Source organism: Musa acuminata, chromosome BXJ3-9 (assembly GCF_036884655.1).
Source record: "Musa acuminata AAA Group cultivar baxijiao chromosome BXJ3-9, Cavendish_Baxijiao_AAA, whole genome shotgun sequence".
In the NCBI taxonomy this organism is placed as follows: Eukaryota; Viridiplantae; Streptophyta; class Magnoliopsida; order Zingiberales; family Musaceae; genus Musa; species Musa acuminata.
Window position 1 is genome coordinate 48,237,765 of NC_088357.1, and position 15,832 is coordinate 48,253,596.

General features: G+C 37.3%; 2 protein-coding genes, 1 long non-coding RNA gene and 1 other non-coding gene across 5 annotated transcripts; all 4 read left to right on the forward strand.

Annotated features, from left to right (window-relative positions):
- The first annotated feature begins 877 nt into the window (after positions 1–877).
- Positions 878–2,631, forward strand: LOC135649822 (protein ELF4-LIKE 3-like). Of its 2 annotated transcripts, none has more exons than XM_065168672.1 (2): positions 878–1,035; positions 2,059–2,631. In XM_065168672.1, exon 2 carries the CDS (start codon positions 2,114–2,116, stop codon positions 2,450–2,452), a length of 339 nt encoding a protein of 112 aa, XP_065024744.1. In that variant the 5' UTR covers positions 878–1,035; positions 2,059–2,113; the 3' UTR covers positions 2,453–2,631. The 2 variants fall into 2 exon arrangements, with proteins under 2 accessions (XP_065024744.1, XP_065024745.1); XM_065168673.1 differs by lacking the exon at positions 878–1,035 and adding an exon at positions 1,098–1,905.
- A 2,954-nt stretch (positions 2,632–5,585) lies between these two features.
- LOC135649820 (E3 ubiquitin-protein ligase RGLG2-like) lies at positions 5,586–13,477 on the forward strand. The gene is made up of 11 exons (XM_065168670.1): positions 5,586–5,974; positions 9,465–9,549; positions 9,647–9,787; positions 9,871–9,984; positions 10,056–10,153; positions 11,555–11,634; positions 11,869–11,974; positions 12,069–12,196; positions 12,294–12,516; positions 12,700–12,756; positions 13,035–13,477. Exons 1-11 carry the CDS (start codon positions 5,678–5,680, stop codon positions 13,113–13,115), a joined length of 1,410 nt encoding a protein of 469 aa, XP_065024742.1. The 5' UTR covers positions 5,586–5,677; the 3' UTR covers positions 13,116–13,477.
- A 325-nt stretch (positions 13,478–13,802) lies between these two features.
- Positions 13,803–15,389, forward strand: LOC135648634 (uncharacterized). Its single transcript, XR_010501025.1, has 3 exons — positions 13,803–14,011; positions 14,091–14,169; positions 14,254–15,389. It is a non-coding gene; the product is annotated as an uncharacterized LOC135648634 (long non-coding RNA).
- LOC135650310 (small nucleolar RNA U3) lies at positions 15,178–15,390 on the forward strand. The gene has a single exon (XR_010501508.1). It is a non-coding gene; the product is annotated as a small nucleolar RNA U3 (small nucleolar RNA).
- The last annotated feature ends 442 nt before the right edge of the window (positions 15,391–15,832 follow it).

The following is a 15,832-nucleotide window of genomic DNA, read 5'->3' on the forward strand; positions in this document are numbered from 1 at the left end:
AAATTGGACAAGATGGAGTTGTAGAGTATGATTTCATATACTCCTAAACAGGTTTATAGTTGGGAAAACAGTTGTAAAATTCTTTATAAGATTTAGCAATGAAATTGTTTCATGATAGTCTTTGCTTGACCAAAGTTTTCTCAAACACTTGTTTATATCTGAGTTAATCCAGGCTTAATATTCCATCATCCATGAGTCCAACACCTTATTCCTATGCAAGTCATGACTAATAAAAAGTCATAAGCCATTATTCTTACATATTTATTAATTTAGTAGCAAATATGTGTCACTCATTTATATATTTCTGTCTTTGTTCCTTATAAAAAGCACATGACATGAAACAAAGTCTTTATCTTTATTTGTGCAAATAATCCTACAAAGTTTCAACAACAATTATTTCTTTATTTATTTTTCTTTTTCTTCAACAGCTCATCTAAGTTTTCCTTTGTAAAATTTGCCAAGCTACTCACATTTGACTTTCTGCAAATTGTTTATGTGGAAGGAATTGATGTCACAGAAATAATTGTTCAGATTCTTTGTATTATTAAACTTTGCACTTCTACTTGTAATCTTATCTCAGCTCTGAATGTTGATATAGAAGACATGGATCAAATAAAATGAAAGAAACTGGACAAGGAATGGATGGGAAGTCTGGATTGCTTGAAACTACTTGCCATGAGAAACTAGCATTTCATGTATGAGAACTTCAATTTTCCTTTTTTGAGTTGCATGTTTGATCTTTCCGCATGACATGATGTGTGAGTTTTAGGTTTGTGAAGGTGACTTGACCAAGTAGAGAAAACCAGGAAGTCTTCTCTCAGGTGCACATCTATACATCACCCACAAGTCACCCCCCTGCATTCTTTGTTTAGTCAGTAGACCCACTGCTATATATAGTCACATAAGTGTAGATTCTGGTCGCCAGTTCATACTCTCTCACATTTCCTCAATCTATTTCCTCTCTCTCTCTCTCTCTCTCTCTCTCTCTCTCTCTCTCTCTACATGCTGGGATTGTTGGAATTTCCAACTCAGAAGGTATGCCTGATGCAAAAGAATATGTACCTTTGTTTCCTTTCCATGTTCTTGTGGGATCTGCTTTTGTTTTCCTGCTGGTCTGTGAAGGTTATGGAGGATCTGACATCAAAAATTGTATCTTTGTTTTTTGTTTGTCTATCCATGTTTCTGAAGAAAATTGTTTAGAAGTATGGCTCAAAATATGATATTTGTTGCTGGATCCTCTTCACTTTGCTTTGGAGGAGAGTTTTCATTTTCCTTCTTTCACTTTTTTTTTCCAAATTGAAAATACTAGATTAACTGCTCAAAAGTCTGGAATTCAGAGGTAATGATGCTACAAAGTTGAGCTGGCAAGTTGCTTTGCCACAAAACAGAAGAACCAGAGCTCTTAGCAAAAGATGCTGCCCAATTTGCAGCAGTGTTAGCTTCTCTGAAGATATGGTTGAATTGTATCTCCAAGAAATTACCTTTGAGCTTCCTTCTTTCACTTGATTTGATGCTATTCTTCCATTTGTTTTCTTCTCTCAAGTTCAGGTTCATCTTAGCTGCAGATTCTTGTCTTCACATGGCATAAAATATTTCTCTAGAACACATGAAAAGCAAGATGATTTCATCCCCTCTCACCCCCCTCTTTTTTTTTGCTTTAAATTAAAATGTCAATCTGCCTTCCCTTTTGCAGTACATTGGCTGTTCTCATTCCTTTGCTTTCTTTCTGCCATGTGGTTGTTCCCAGTCCTGTTTGAGGTTTTTGTTATAGACCAGCTTTTCCATGCTGTCATGTAAAGATTTTGTTTGTTGTACACATTGTGGAAAGGAGACTAGGAAACCATGATCTCTCTCTCCTTTGTCCCTGCCTCAGCATCCCTCTCAAGCCCAAATACCACTCGATAGGTGCCTTCCTTCTCTCTCTCTCTCTCTCTCTCTCTCTCTCTCTCTTTGCCTTTGAGCTTTATACTCGGTAGCTCTCACAGTTTCCTTGCTTTCAAAGCTGTTGTCAGGATCCTTCTTACAGTATAGACTCTTCCTTTTGTTGTCATCTTTCAGTGCTTGGTTGGATTGACTCGATCGCCAGCTGAGGAGGATCAGATTGGAGGTGGAAATGGAGGGAGGAGACACCTTCTCAGTCCATGGAAATGGAAACCAAGTGGACAACAAGGCCTTCCATGCCTTCCAGAAGAGCTTCGTTCAGGTGCAGAGCATCTTAAATCAGAACAGGCTACTGATCAATGAGATCAACCAGAACCATGAGACAATGATCCCCGACAACCTTGGCCGCAACGTCGGCCTCATCAGGGAGCTCAACAACAACATCCGCCGTGTCGTCGACCTGTACGCCGACCTCTCCCTCTCCTTCACCGGGCCGATGGAGGCGTCGTCCGGGGGCGACTCCGGTGGGAAGCTCGGCCACAAGAGGGTTAGACATGTCAACGAGTCATAGTCGCTCATTGTTCCATGTTTAGTGTCCTCCTGTTGTCCAGTGTCGTGCTGTTCCTGCTCTTACGGGCCAAAGACCTTCGTCTTATCGCGTGTGGTGGTTGTCTTCCTTAGATGCTTTGATGTGGCAACAAGAAAGCAGCTTTGGTACCCATCAAACTTCAGCTGCATCTTTTCCCCTCTCCTCTGTGATTACTTTGATTGAAGCATGAACAGCCATATGACATGCCTTGGAAAAAACGTAGAACAGGTATCAAGAATAAAGCAGCTGAATGATGCTGCAGGAGACAGAGACCTCTATAAAGTGGCGCCACAGAAGAGGACAAACAACATAAAGCCACCTCACAGCTTATCATATCTGCTTAGAAGTGGTTCCTTGTTTTCTCCCACAGTGTGCAGAAACCAGATCAAGGAAACTGGCTTCCCTTGCTAGATTCCTTCACTCTCTTCTCCATGTTGATTGCAATGGGCTGTCTTCTAATGGACTAACCAATGCTAATCTATTTCATCAGCATGCTCAGATGATGGCCCCAGGCATCAATATGTTAGAAAACTAAGGAGTGGGTGATATGTTTCATGATGCATAGAGAGAATTACGGCAAGTGCATGTGTTGGTAGGGGTATCAATCATCCAGAACATAAGGTTTCGATGGATTTCCATGTGGACTGAGTTGACCAAACAAAATGAAAGGGATTGAAAGAGTAGGTTTGAAGCTTTTCCAAAGGCACTGATTGCTGAATATGACAGACAGTCACTCAATCCTTGTTGAGATGCTCCTGTCATTTACTTTCTGCCCCCAATGCTGATGAGCTTGCAGATGTTGTTTGCTGGTTGGCTAGCTGGACAAATCTGGAGGATGATTTAGCATCATATCAATCAGTGATCACCTGCATTCCCTCTTTATGTTTGTCCCAAATCTCTCTGCAAAATGCTCCTCAACCTAAATGTATCTTTCACATATATGTGCTGGATTAAATGCAGTTCTGTATACTTCTGAATTCTGATCTTTCAGGCCCTTCACTTCTTAATATGCTACACTCTCTCTTACATGATTAGAAGTGAATGCTATGTAGTTGGATGAAAAGTCTATAAGCGAAAATCGTTGTCGATGTTTGAGTCAACCCGACGTAATCCAAACTTGAGAGTGCAAGACTATCCGACGTAATCCAAACTTGAGAGCGCGAGACTATCCTAAGGTGGTGGCTGAGGTAGCTCCGATGTGGCTCCGAAATATCTATTCTGATCTTTCAGAATTGGATGTTTCGTTGTTGGATGAAGCAAAAGCTTAGAGTGGAACCTGAGAGTCGTCAGATCTTCTTCATCAACTCCTTGTATGTTTGACTGGAATGAAATCAATGAAGCATAAGAAGAAGAACTTTTTTCATAGAAGAACTCCAAATATGGAAAGACTTTTCTAAGAAAAAAATAAACCTTAAAAGTCAGAATTTGATTGTTCCATAAAATCGTCACGTTAGATTATGATATTTCATATCTTCTCTTCTCGTCTATCTATAAATTTCATAAATTATGATATTTTGAATCTTTTCTTTCTCACTATGTTAAGTTATAAATGGATGATATAATTGGATGAAGTAAAAGATTGGAGTGGAAGGAAGGGTTATCGAATCCTCTAACGTTAACTCCTTCTCGTATGATCAAGTGAAATTAAATAAGTATACTTAGACAAATATTACGGTCGATAAATATTTTTAAATTTTTAAAATTAATATTAATAGAGAATAAGAAATTCAAGTATGAAAAAGACTTCTTTAGGAGGAAAATAAATTTTAGAAATAAAAGTTTGATTATTCTATAAATATTATAAAAAGAGACTTACTATAATTTGACCTCACATAGGGAAGAATTTAATTTTTTTTTTCATTAAACATAAACCTGACATTAATGTTTTCTATTTCACAAACATTCCCATTTTTAATGTATTATTGTGCAACTAATAAGTGTTGGAATTGGTAAAATGAGATTTCATATGTAGTTTAATATAATAATGAAAAAATAAAAATAAAAAAAACCATTAGCAAATAGATGGTGTTATGATCATGATTTCATATTTGATTAACTAGAAGTGTGTACCAAAAGGCACCAAGTTCTTCAATGACAAAATCAATGGTGCATATAAATAGGAAATTCAAATGAAGACTTTGGAACATGCCCAAAAATTATTTTCAGGATCAAGTCAAGAATGAGAAAAAAGAAGAAATAATCTTTATCAAGTATATTTTAGGCATTTCTTTCATGTTTGAACACTTATTCTAGAAGGAGGTTGATATAAGTACATGTATGCATTTATTTAATATGAACAAATGGGAACTCCAGTGCTATTCTGGTCACAATAAATGTGATTGCTTCTTTGTCAAGATAACATATTTGACTATCTAGATTTCAATATAGCATTTATGTAGATAGCTAAGGACATGCATATATCCCTTCAAATATTTAAATCATTCATGTTGGTCACCAATAAAATTAAACTATTAACTCTCTCTTAAAATTTTATCGATTATTTGAATATTTATTTATTAAACTTAAATTTAAAGGATAAGTATGAAATAATGGCATATATGATTTTTTTTTAGAAACTATTATGTTTTTTATACAAAGAATAAATAGTGAAGACGGAATTTGAATGCAAAATCTTGTCAAAGTCTTTAAGAACCACTTAATTATGACGAATAAGATTTTTGCAAGTTCTCACTTTAGTCAACTTTAAATATATATATATATATATATATATTATTTATATATTCAACATTTCTTTGGTCAACTTAATACATTTTTATGTCATTATTTCACAAGTTTATATATATATATATATATATATATATATATATATATATATATATATATATATATATATATATATATATATATATATATATATATATATATATATATATATATAGCGTTTGATTCACCACGTTGAGCAATCAGTCAAAAGCGGAATTGCTTTTGCTGTATGCTTTGTGGAAGCAAAAGTGTTTCCTAGGTGACCTAACTTTGTCATCTTATCTAAAGTAGCACACACGGCTTGTGTTTGTTTTCTGCTTTCGTCCGTTGGCTCTGGTAAAAGCAAAAGCACTTCCTATAGTTGGTCTCATTCAGTCCATCACGTCTTGTTCGCCAATCATTTTGTCTTTCCTCTCGAGCCAGTCTTACCCCACTTCGTTCCTTGTTGTTGTTGTTGTTGTTGATGGTGGCGGTGAGGTCTTGATGGGGGGTGGGAGCTCGAGGGATTCAAGGTCTCGCTACAGATCCTACCAACAGCGGAGCCATTCGACGGAGCAGTCTTCCCCCTGGGGGCACAACTATTCTCAAGACTACGACCCCTCGCCCCCTCCTCCGCCACCTCCTTCTTGGAGTTATGCCTCCCCTCCGCAAGCGTACCCCCCGCCGCCGCCGCCGCAGCAGCAGCAGCAGCAGCAGCCGCAGCACAGCGCTGTGTCGAGGCCGAGGACGCTGGATCGGCGGTACTCGAGGATAAGCGACAATTACAACTCGCTGGATCAGGTAATCGATCTGTCTTCTTGATTTCTCTGAAATCCATGGAAGGAGGGCACACTAGTTGCTAGATTCGCATGTATTTAGATCATAAGAAAATAAGATTGAATTTGATTATGACATTTTGTATAAATATAATTATATCAGAACCCTTAGATCTTTGCTATGCGAAACAGTTTTGATGTTCCATCTGGTCAAACCCTAAGTGTGATTCAGCGGTTTCTCGATTTTAGTTGCTTTTACTTTCTTTTCCTCTTCTTTCTTCTCCAGCGACAAGTTGGAAGGAAACGAAATCATGTAGTGAGGTTGGGAGAGATCTGTCATGTTGTGGTGTTTTAGGTAGGGGCGTCTTGGTGACTGGATAATGGGGAGGAAGACTAGATGCAGAATCTTGGTCAACAGTGCGGTTGTAATTATGGTTTTGATACGAGAGAAATAGAAAACACAGATATTAGCAGTGGTTGGGATTCATGATCTTTGATGTGTGTGTGTCGGCAGGATTGGAAATTTTATATATCAATAGAAGTATTATAAAAGGCATGCCTAAGGAGCAACTGAGGCATGAGGCCTAGTGAACCTCAACTCAGATGGGTGCGCCTTTGGTCGCATAAAATTTTCTAACTGCTCAATGCCTTATGATGCTAAAGGTTACCTTTTTGGAGGAAAAAAGTGATTCCAATCAACGAAGAATCTTTTGCCTATTGAAAGACAGAAAGAGGCTAAAATGATTGGGTGTCACATATCAGTTCATTGACCCTCCCCCAGACCTCACATTGACAGGAGCCTCATGTACTGGGTACACTCTATTTTTATATCGGTTCATCCTCCTTGTCTGAGCCACAGAGCCAGATTATTAATTTTGGTTAGTTGGATATTAGTGAATGATAATTTCATCTCATTTCTACTTATTTCTTATCTCGCTAAATATTTTGATAAATACTTATATCATGTACTTTTGCTACACCACATTAGAATTCCGATAAAATTGGGACGCTGGAAAATCTAGCAAAGATGGGAGAACAAGGTCCAGTTTGGTTTCTGGAAAAAGATTCAAACTTAACCAAACTGCATGAAAAACTTAATTGAAATAAGTTTGGTTTGGTTGTCTATTGTATTTTGTTTCCAAGATGTATTATGTTTCAAAGGTAACTATACTATAAATAATTTTACATGAAATATTAATTTTGGATGACTTGGTTATCTGGACGTTATTTGGTTTGGTCCGTACCAGTTTAGCTATGTCTGTTGCCAAAACACTTGTTTTTTGTTTTCCTTTCAGGACATTTGATGCCTCGCAGTTAACATTGGACCAACCCATTCAATCATGATCAAGTTTTGGCTAATCGTAATTGCTTTCCACGAAATCCTTGTGGATTCGCTAGGTATTGGGCCATTAAGCCATTTGTTGCCTTTGGGATGCATCTTGCCATTCTCAAGTCCTGATCGATCTCTGACTAACCTATGACTGTTTCGTGTTACTTCAAGAAAAATATGATCTCATTATCTGATTCGATCAAAGTCATATTGCAACTACAAATCCTACTATCAAGTCCTGATCGATCTTTGACTAACCTATGACTGTTATGTGTCACTTCAAGAAAAATATGATCTCATGATCTGATTCGATCAAAGTCAAATTGCAACTACATATCCTACTCTCAATCCTGATCTTGATTTTGAATCTTTGGATCTTGTAAAATCATAAGGGTGAAATTTATTATATTATGTTTATACGTGTAATGAATATGATTAAACCACTTGTGTTCCAAATTTGTCAGAATGAAACATGTTTTCTTTTGTGATTATCTTATCTGATCTGGTTGAGATTGTTCATATAGTTGCTGGCTGATTCAGGTCCCATCCGAATTGTGGCTTATTACTGACAAAGTGAGTGAATGGTTGGTGGATGTGGCTTGAAGATAAGAACCATATTGGCACTGATGTTGCAGGTGGTGGCATAGTCATTTGGCTTGGCAGCAGGTTGAGATGAAAGAGAAATGACATAATTCTTAAAAATATCTCGTATCCAGGTTTAGCTTAGTGTCTGCTGCAGCATGTGATCTTACACCATCTTGGATATCAGCCTTTTCACCTAAAATTCTAGATAAAAGACTTGAGTTTGAATAGGTCAGGAATGTATTGATGGGAAATGTCTTCTCTAAGATGCACCAAATGATAATAGGACATGCGATCTAATACCATCTTGGATAGCTGCATTTTCACCTAAAAATTCTACATCACAGCCTTGAGTTTGAATAGGTTCGGAATGTTTTGATGGGAAATGACTTGTCTAAGATGCACCAAATAATAGCGGTGTTGGTGTGTAAAGTTAAACAACAGTGACACCACAGTTAGTTGAGGCCTATTTTCCATTGAACATATCCAAATTAAATTTCTTGAGACATTCTGTATCAGAATAACTTTGCACCTGACCTAGAGTGTAATAGATATTTTATTGTTCTCGGTTTCAATATAGTTGATGTGCTGTTAGTGTATTTTGCAACACCATGCTTGCTGCTTGTGGTCTAGTTTAATCAATTTGTATTTCGTATTAGCTATTAATGTTGTTGATTTACTTTTCTTTTTGTACTCTGCAACCCAGCAACACATAGGACTTCCAATAAGTTTTAGTTCATATAGGGAATCCTATCTGTGGAGAATCTTCTTGTTCTCCTGTGCAGTGATAATATTGTTCTCTTTTGGTGCTTAAAGTCCTTAATCTTGTCAGTGTGGAGAGGATTCTATTTATGTTATGGTGTTGATTTTGTTGAAAGCTTAGGGCTTTTTGATTCTTGTCTAAAGACGACATACAAGTGATACCTCTTAAAGTTGCAGCATCATTACCAATATTAAAATGTTTTTTTTTGCTTCCCTCTAATTCATCTTTGCTACATTTTTTCCTTTGTTTTTGCAACAATTTTCTGTTTAACTTAGAACCTTTTCTGTGATAGCCTCAGACACATTCATAACCCATCTTTATTCTCATTTCCTATCATTTTAGTGGCCATCAATCATGATGGTGAAATCCTAAATCTCTCTGGATTTTGGAATCATTATTGCTTATATTGGGTACTGCTTTGATTTAACTACTACAGCAACTTTTAATGAGATTATCACTCAATTGATTTGATTCTTCATATAGATCCATTTTTTATGGTGTGGTCTATATGAGTCCAAAGTGGATCACTTAGGGGCATATTTGTAACATATTGGTGGAGATATAGCTTGGCATGCTAGTAGTATCTATATCACTTCTTGTGCTTTTTTGAGCTTGCAGATGTGTGTGTGTATATATATATATGTGTGTGTGTGTGTGTGTGTGTGTGTATGTATATATGTATATGTGTATATATATATGTATATATGTATGTATATATTTACATATACATATATGTAAGTATATACATATATATATGTACATATATACATATAGTAGTTTCACCATGCTTCCTATTCTTTTTCCTTTCTAACTAAAATAGTTTGAAAATTTCTCATTCAGGTTACTGAGGCTCTTTCACAAGCTGGCCTTGAGTCTTCAAATCTTATTGTTGGTGTTGATTTCACGAAGAGCAATGAGTGGACTGGTGACTCTATTACATTGAATACATTTTAGTCAATTACTAAATGTAGTTATAATATCGAAATCAAATATACTGACACTAGACATCATCTGATAATTAGGTAAACATTCATTTAGAGGCCGCAGTTTGCATCATATTGGTGATTCACCAAATCCATATGAACAAGCAATGTCGATCATTGGACGAACCTTATCAGCATTTGATGAGGATAACTTGATCCCTTGCTTTGGTTTTGGAGATGGTAAATATCATCTGAAGTAAGGTACTTTTTAAGATTGTTATTTTTTATGTGAAGATGTTGAATTTTTCTTTATGATTTGGCAGCATCAACACATGACCAGGATATCTTTAGTTTCTATCCAGACGAGAGACCATGCAATGGCTTTTCAGAGGCCCTCGAGCGATACAAAGAACTTGTACCACATTTAAGATTAGCTGGTACTTCTGCTGTTGTCAACTATTTCTGGCATATGTAATTATTGTGACTTAAAAACTTCTTTTCCCTCTAGGTCCAACCTCGTTTGCACCTATCATTGAAATGGCTATGACCATTGTGGAAGAGAGTGGAGGGCAGTATCATGTCTTATTGATAATTGCTGATGGGCAGGTATGATATTTCATATTTATGTTTATGTAATTGTACTTGACAAGGATTTAAATCTTGATCAGAACTGGTTTTTGTCATCTATCAGACTATTTTAATACTGGTATATTGGGTGGTACATAAACATGTACCACCCAGTACCATCGAATAAAACAATAACAAATTGTTGTTATATAGGTATCAAGGTTTTGTTTTGATATTGGTACCGTTGGACCAATAGATACTGGTGTATATTGACCAGCATGGTCAGATTTGAGACCTTGGTTTTTGATGCAATTTTGGTGCATCTTTGGGTCCAGATATAGATACCTAGAGACAACTTGGAGGAGGCAGTGACAGTGACTTTACTGTTGCGTAATGGATGAGGCATTAATCTTGATGATGTGATAGTAATTTCAGCTAATATGTGCAACGGCTCATAAGGAGTTTTAGCAATATGAAATAATTAGTTTTCTTGCTTTTATGGAATTTGTATAGCATTTTTATCTGTTGAAATGGTAGAGAAATAGGAGCAATTAAAAAAGTAGGTAAGGACATCCAGAAGTCTTTCGCTAGGACTTTTCACTATCCCCCTTATTTGCCAACAGGTTAATTAAATTAGAGTATTGTAAACTTGTTCATTTAATATTATTAACAGACTCGTCTGTCTTTATTGCTTGCTAGCTTGGCTTCTGATTACAGATTTTATATATGTTAATGGTTGTACAATCGTGAGTTGGCATAATGGGAGTCCTGTTAAAGATGAGCTTGTTCAATTAATCAAATTTATCCTTAAATGATGGCAACACTGTAAAACAAGGCTATAGGTTGTGTGTGGAGGTCATTGGGATGAGTCCCAAGGATAGGGTCATATTGAGAAACTTCTACAGAATAGTGATTGATGAAACAGTGATGACAATGTCTTTAGTGGGACTTAAGGAGCCATCGAGGACAAGATTCATCTTTCTTTGTGTTTAGCTCTGCAACTTTTAGTGTGTCCTGTCGTTGATTAACCCATCAGTTATTATCTCCTTCCTCACTTCCATCCAAGTCCTTTCTAGTTTTCCTCTTCTCTTTCGACAACTCTAATTTGATGAACGTACATTGGATTACTATGAGATCTTCTTTGATAGTTTGAGAAAAAGGAAAATATGATGCTCTATGCTGTTATATATATATATATATATATATATATATATATATATATATATATATACATATATATATATATATACATATACATATATATATATACACACATATATATATATACACACACATATATATATATACACACACATATATATATATATAACATTATGGTATTTGCTTTCTTACAGTCAGTAATTTGGTCAACTGTGGTCCTTGCTTGTGTCTGCTTATTGACATTGATGATTTTCTCATAATAATAGTGTGCTTACACAGGTTACAAGGAGTGTGGATACTGAATATGGGCAATTTAGCTCTCAAGAACATAAGACCGTTGAGGCAATTGTGAAAGCTAGGTAAAAATAGTATTTCATTTCTTTCATCTGTTGTTCAAAGAATCCCATAACAGGTAGAGATCAGGTGATTCAATGGTTTTATATATTATCTAAATAATATAGCATAACAACTATGAATACCAAAATGCTTTTTATTGATGTCATGGTCATCTGTTCATTTGATTAGTATGGAGAAGACAGTTATTGATGACTTCTTGTTACTAATGTACCTGTCCTGATACTTCTTTGTTGTAGTGAATTTCCCTTGTCTATAGTATTAGTTGGAGTTGGAGATGGCCCTTGGGACATGATGAAAGAATTTGACGATAACATTCCTGCACGAGCCTTTGACAATTTCCAGGTAACTTTTGGATGCCAAATATGTATAAGTTTATACTAGAATGGGTCTTTTATCTACTGTAGCTTTTATCTCTATGAAACTGCATATTTTCTAGTTTGTAAATTTTACGGAGATAATGTCAAAGAACATGCCCCAAGCGAGAAAAGAGACTGCATTTGCCCTTGCAGCATTAATGGAGATACCTTCACAATATAAAGCAACACTTGAACTGGGAATTTTGGGGTATGTATCCAAAGCTTTTGATCTGATTTTGCTTTATCTATAGACCATCTAGTTCTGCTTTCTCTGCACATGCTTTGATATCTTTGTTATTGAACAGCCGTCGTTCTGCAAAGTCTCCAGAGAGGGTTCCTCTTCCTCCACCTGTTGGAGGCTATGGTAGAAGCTCTGTTGGTTCTAACAGTTTTAAATCAACCAGTTTCCAGCAGAGTGCACCATCATACTCTGGCTATGAGACTGCATCGGTATTGGCGTCCGCATCTGCATCTGCATCTGCATCAAGTACAACTCCTTCGGCACCAAGTTCTTCATATGATAATCAGGTACACTCCCGAAGAGATGTGACATTTTGTTCCCTTCAATATCTTATAGTGCTGAAATCACATCTCAGTATTCTGTAGTATGATCCAGAATGGTGTTCTGCTTTCAGTGATTGTCATATGTTACTACTTTTTTCCTTTGCTCAAGCTTTTGCTGACAACAGTCATTTGTTTCACTCTTGGCAGATTTGTCCGATTTGTCTTACAAACCCCAAGGATATGGCTTTTGGCTGTGGGCATCAGGTGAACTTTCTCACTGCCTATCATTTTTTGGTTGCTCTTTGGGAACATGGTTTATGTTGTAGGTGTTTAGTGACTCTATAAACTGGCTTCTTGTGCATTGTTTTATATGGCACCCAACATCTTTTGCTCTTTGAAGAAAGAGGTATATGTTTTTCTGACCAATGAGTAGATTTCGTCTGTGTTACGTCTTTCATTTCCACCTTCTTAACCTAATATTGATAGTTACCAGCCGTAATCGGTCACAGTAGGCTTACACTATCTAGTCTTCTTTGCATCAGACGTGTTGTGAGTGTGGTCCCAGTCTTCAAACATGCCCCATCTGCCGTAGCGAGATTCATACCCGAATAAAACTCTTCTGAGGTGGCATCTGTTTACGAGAGCCATGTGCTGCTGCCAAAGCATAAGATGAGTTAGATTTCATGAATGGAGCTGCTATCTTCCAATCCACTTGGGTACGTTGGAAAATTGTGAGTGCTGTAATCTATTTCTGGGTGCTATCGATCTGTACCTTTGTACATAGACCTTGCGAGGCCAATGCAGCATATATCTTGATATTTGCACGACCAATTTAGCTCTAGAGATTTTTCTTCTTTTCTTTTTCATTGTAAAACAAAGTCTAATTCTTTTCATGGTGTCTGTCATGCTCAAGGATTCATCAAGTAATTTGTTGTTTAAGTACCGCCGTCGGCATGTCAACGGAATTTAAGACACTTTTTGCTCATCAACCACTCCCAACTCATGCTTGTCCATTTATATGGCATATTCTTTCGGAAACTTGTAATTTATGTCTTTCGAAATCTGTGGTTGGGTTTTAGAAAATTAATTGATGTTTCCCTATTGATCGAATGGCTTGTAGATGTTTGACTACCCTATTGTTAATTATATGATGCCTATAATAACTTATAATAATTAACATAATCTAATTATTCAAAAAAATAATATTATATATATATATATTGGTTAAATAGATTTTAAACTCCATGGAGGGTAAGCTTTATGATTCGTGCACATGCACAGCCGGACTTGATCAACCTCGAGGACTCCTCTGGGTCTTGTGTGGAATCGGTTGAGCCCAACCAAGGAGTCGATGTCTCTTCGGACTCCACATCGCTGGCTCCCAACCCTATAAAAGGGAGGACGATGTGGTTTCTTCATAGTCTGATCATTTCCGATCACTAGCCGTGAAACCAGTGAGCTATGATCTCCAGAGAATCGACGAGAGCGAGCCGGTAGGTTTCTCGAATGCGGAGGCTAGGTGATGCCCTACAGCCCGTACTTGGTCTCTTTTCTGGACTCTGTTCGAGTTCTTGAACTGGTTTCTGTTTCTCGTTCAGATTGCTTGAAACTAGCGAACGAGGAGGCCGAGAGAATCGATCAGAACGCAGCAGCATGCTTCCTGAATGCGGAGACGAGGTAATGCGCTTGATCCCGTACTTCACCTCTCTTATCGACTCCGTTCGATTTCTTGAAGCCGTTTCTTGAGTACTTTTTGCCAAGGGATCGGAGGACAAAGAATCAGAGGGCGACGAGGGGAACGCGCAGCAGGGGCTCGCACTCGTCACCTTGATCCCGTTCTTGGCTGTTGAGTTACTCCGAGTACTTCTTCGTAACGGAGCCGCTGTGGTCCCTAAGATCAGATCAGATTGCGTCTCTCGACCGTCGGGTCGACTGGCTGAAGGTTCACGAACGGAGCTGCCGCGTTCCCCAAGCTCTTTCTCATCTCTTTCTGTTGGGGTGTCTTACGGTTTCTTCTTGTTTTTGGGATTTCTCTGAAGTCTCTTCTTGAATCGTCTACGGTTTTACGGTTTCTTTAGGTCTCTTTTGGGGTTTCTTTAGGTTTCGCTTCCTCTCCCCCCGCCTTCTGTATTCATCTCGTCCCTTTTAAAGTGCTCCTTTCGAACGAAGCTTTTTGTTCTTGGGATTTCTTTAGGTTCCCTCTCGAATCTTTGGTCTTTGTTAGGCTTCTTCTTGTTCTTGGGGCTTTTACCTCTATCTCGCTCTCCACTCCTCTCCTTATCCCTCCCTTCTCTACTGCTCCTCCATGGGAATTTGTCGGGGGCCCACCCTTTCTGTAGAGACATCACTCTGATGTGAATATAGCATTAGCTGTAGTTTTTGCGTTATGGATCAAAGAGCGATTAAGGAGTTACTGTAGCTCCTTTGATTGGTAGTGCATGACATTCTATAGGAATTATGATGATATATATAATTTACTAAAAGAGTAAACGAAGGAATAAATCTGGAAGATTGTAAGTTCATTTACTGAATAAACACATCATGCATTTTTCTGGAATAAATTTGGGAGTAGTGTTTGCTTTCACCGTTCATGAAGTTTTCTTAAGATAGAGGCTATTTAGTCCCACATCCTAAATCCTATTCTCGCATGGAGTATATATTAGAAGCCTTGCTTAAGGCTTAGGCACGACCTTACTTGAACAGGATCTGTTCTATAGGCTCGTGCATCTGTCTTCAAGAGTTCAAAGAAGACAGGCAATCAAGTCTGGCGTATGACTCCATGGCCTTAGAATTAGAGCGTGATTAACGGGTGAAAACTTCTTTGAGTTCAAACCTCCAGAGGATCGTTCTCAGTTGGCTGTGACCACCTGGGGTGATTCTAAGGATGTCTGACAGACTACATCATTTTTTTAATACACACAATGTGAGCTTTCTTAAATGGGATTTGTTTTATAGGCTGGTACAATTGGTTTCTTTATTAGAGCTTGATTAATGACTGAAACCTTTTGAGTTCATAATTGTCAAGAATTATTCTCAATTGGCTGTGCCCAACTAGGGTGATTTTAAGGATGTCTAACAAACTACACAACGCTCATGAAGTTTCATATGCTTTACACTACCCCATCGAAGCGACAATTATGAAGTAAAAAAATATTAAAGAAATTGATATTACGAATGAAAATTTAGTATTCTGGATAGTGGAAGAAAATAGTTGGTAATTTTTTGCTTTGTATTTCAATTAAATTAGCCTCTTGCGCATCTGTCTTATCCATATATATTTGATCTAGAATCATCTGGTCGTCAATAGCAGCTGCAACAACAAAATAAGGAATGCTGAAGC

Bases quoted from the DNA above. Each gene is read 5' to 3' on its own strand.
- LOC135649822 (XM_065168672.1), top strand. From the start codon at position 2,114: ATGGAGGGAGGAGACACCTTCTCAGTCCATGGAAATGGAAACCAAGTG.
- LOC135649820 (XM_065168670.1), top strand. From the start codon at position 5,678: ATGGGGGGTGGGAGCTCGAGGGATTCAAGGTCTCGCTACAGATCCTAC. The intron at 10,154-11,554 runs GTATGATATTTC...GTGCTTACACAG, and splicing joins TGATAATTGCTGATGGGCAG to GTTACAAGGAGTGTGGATAC. The intron at 11,975-12,068 runs GTAACTTTTGGA...CATATTTTCTAG, and splicing joins GAGCCTTTGACAATTTCCAG to TTTGTAAATTTTACGGAGAT.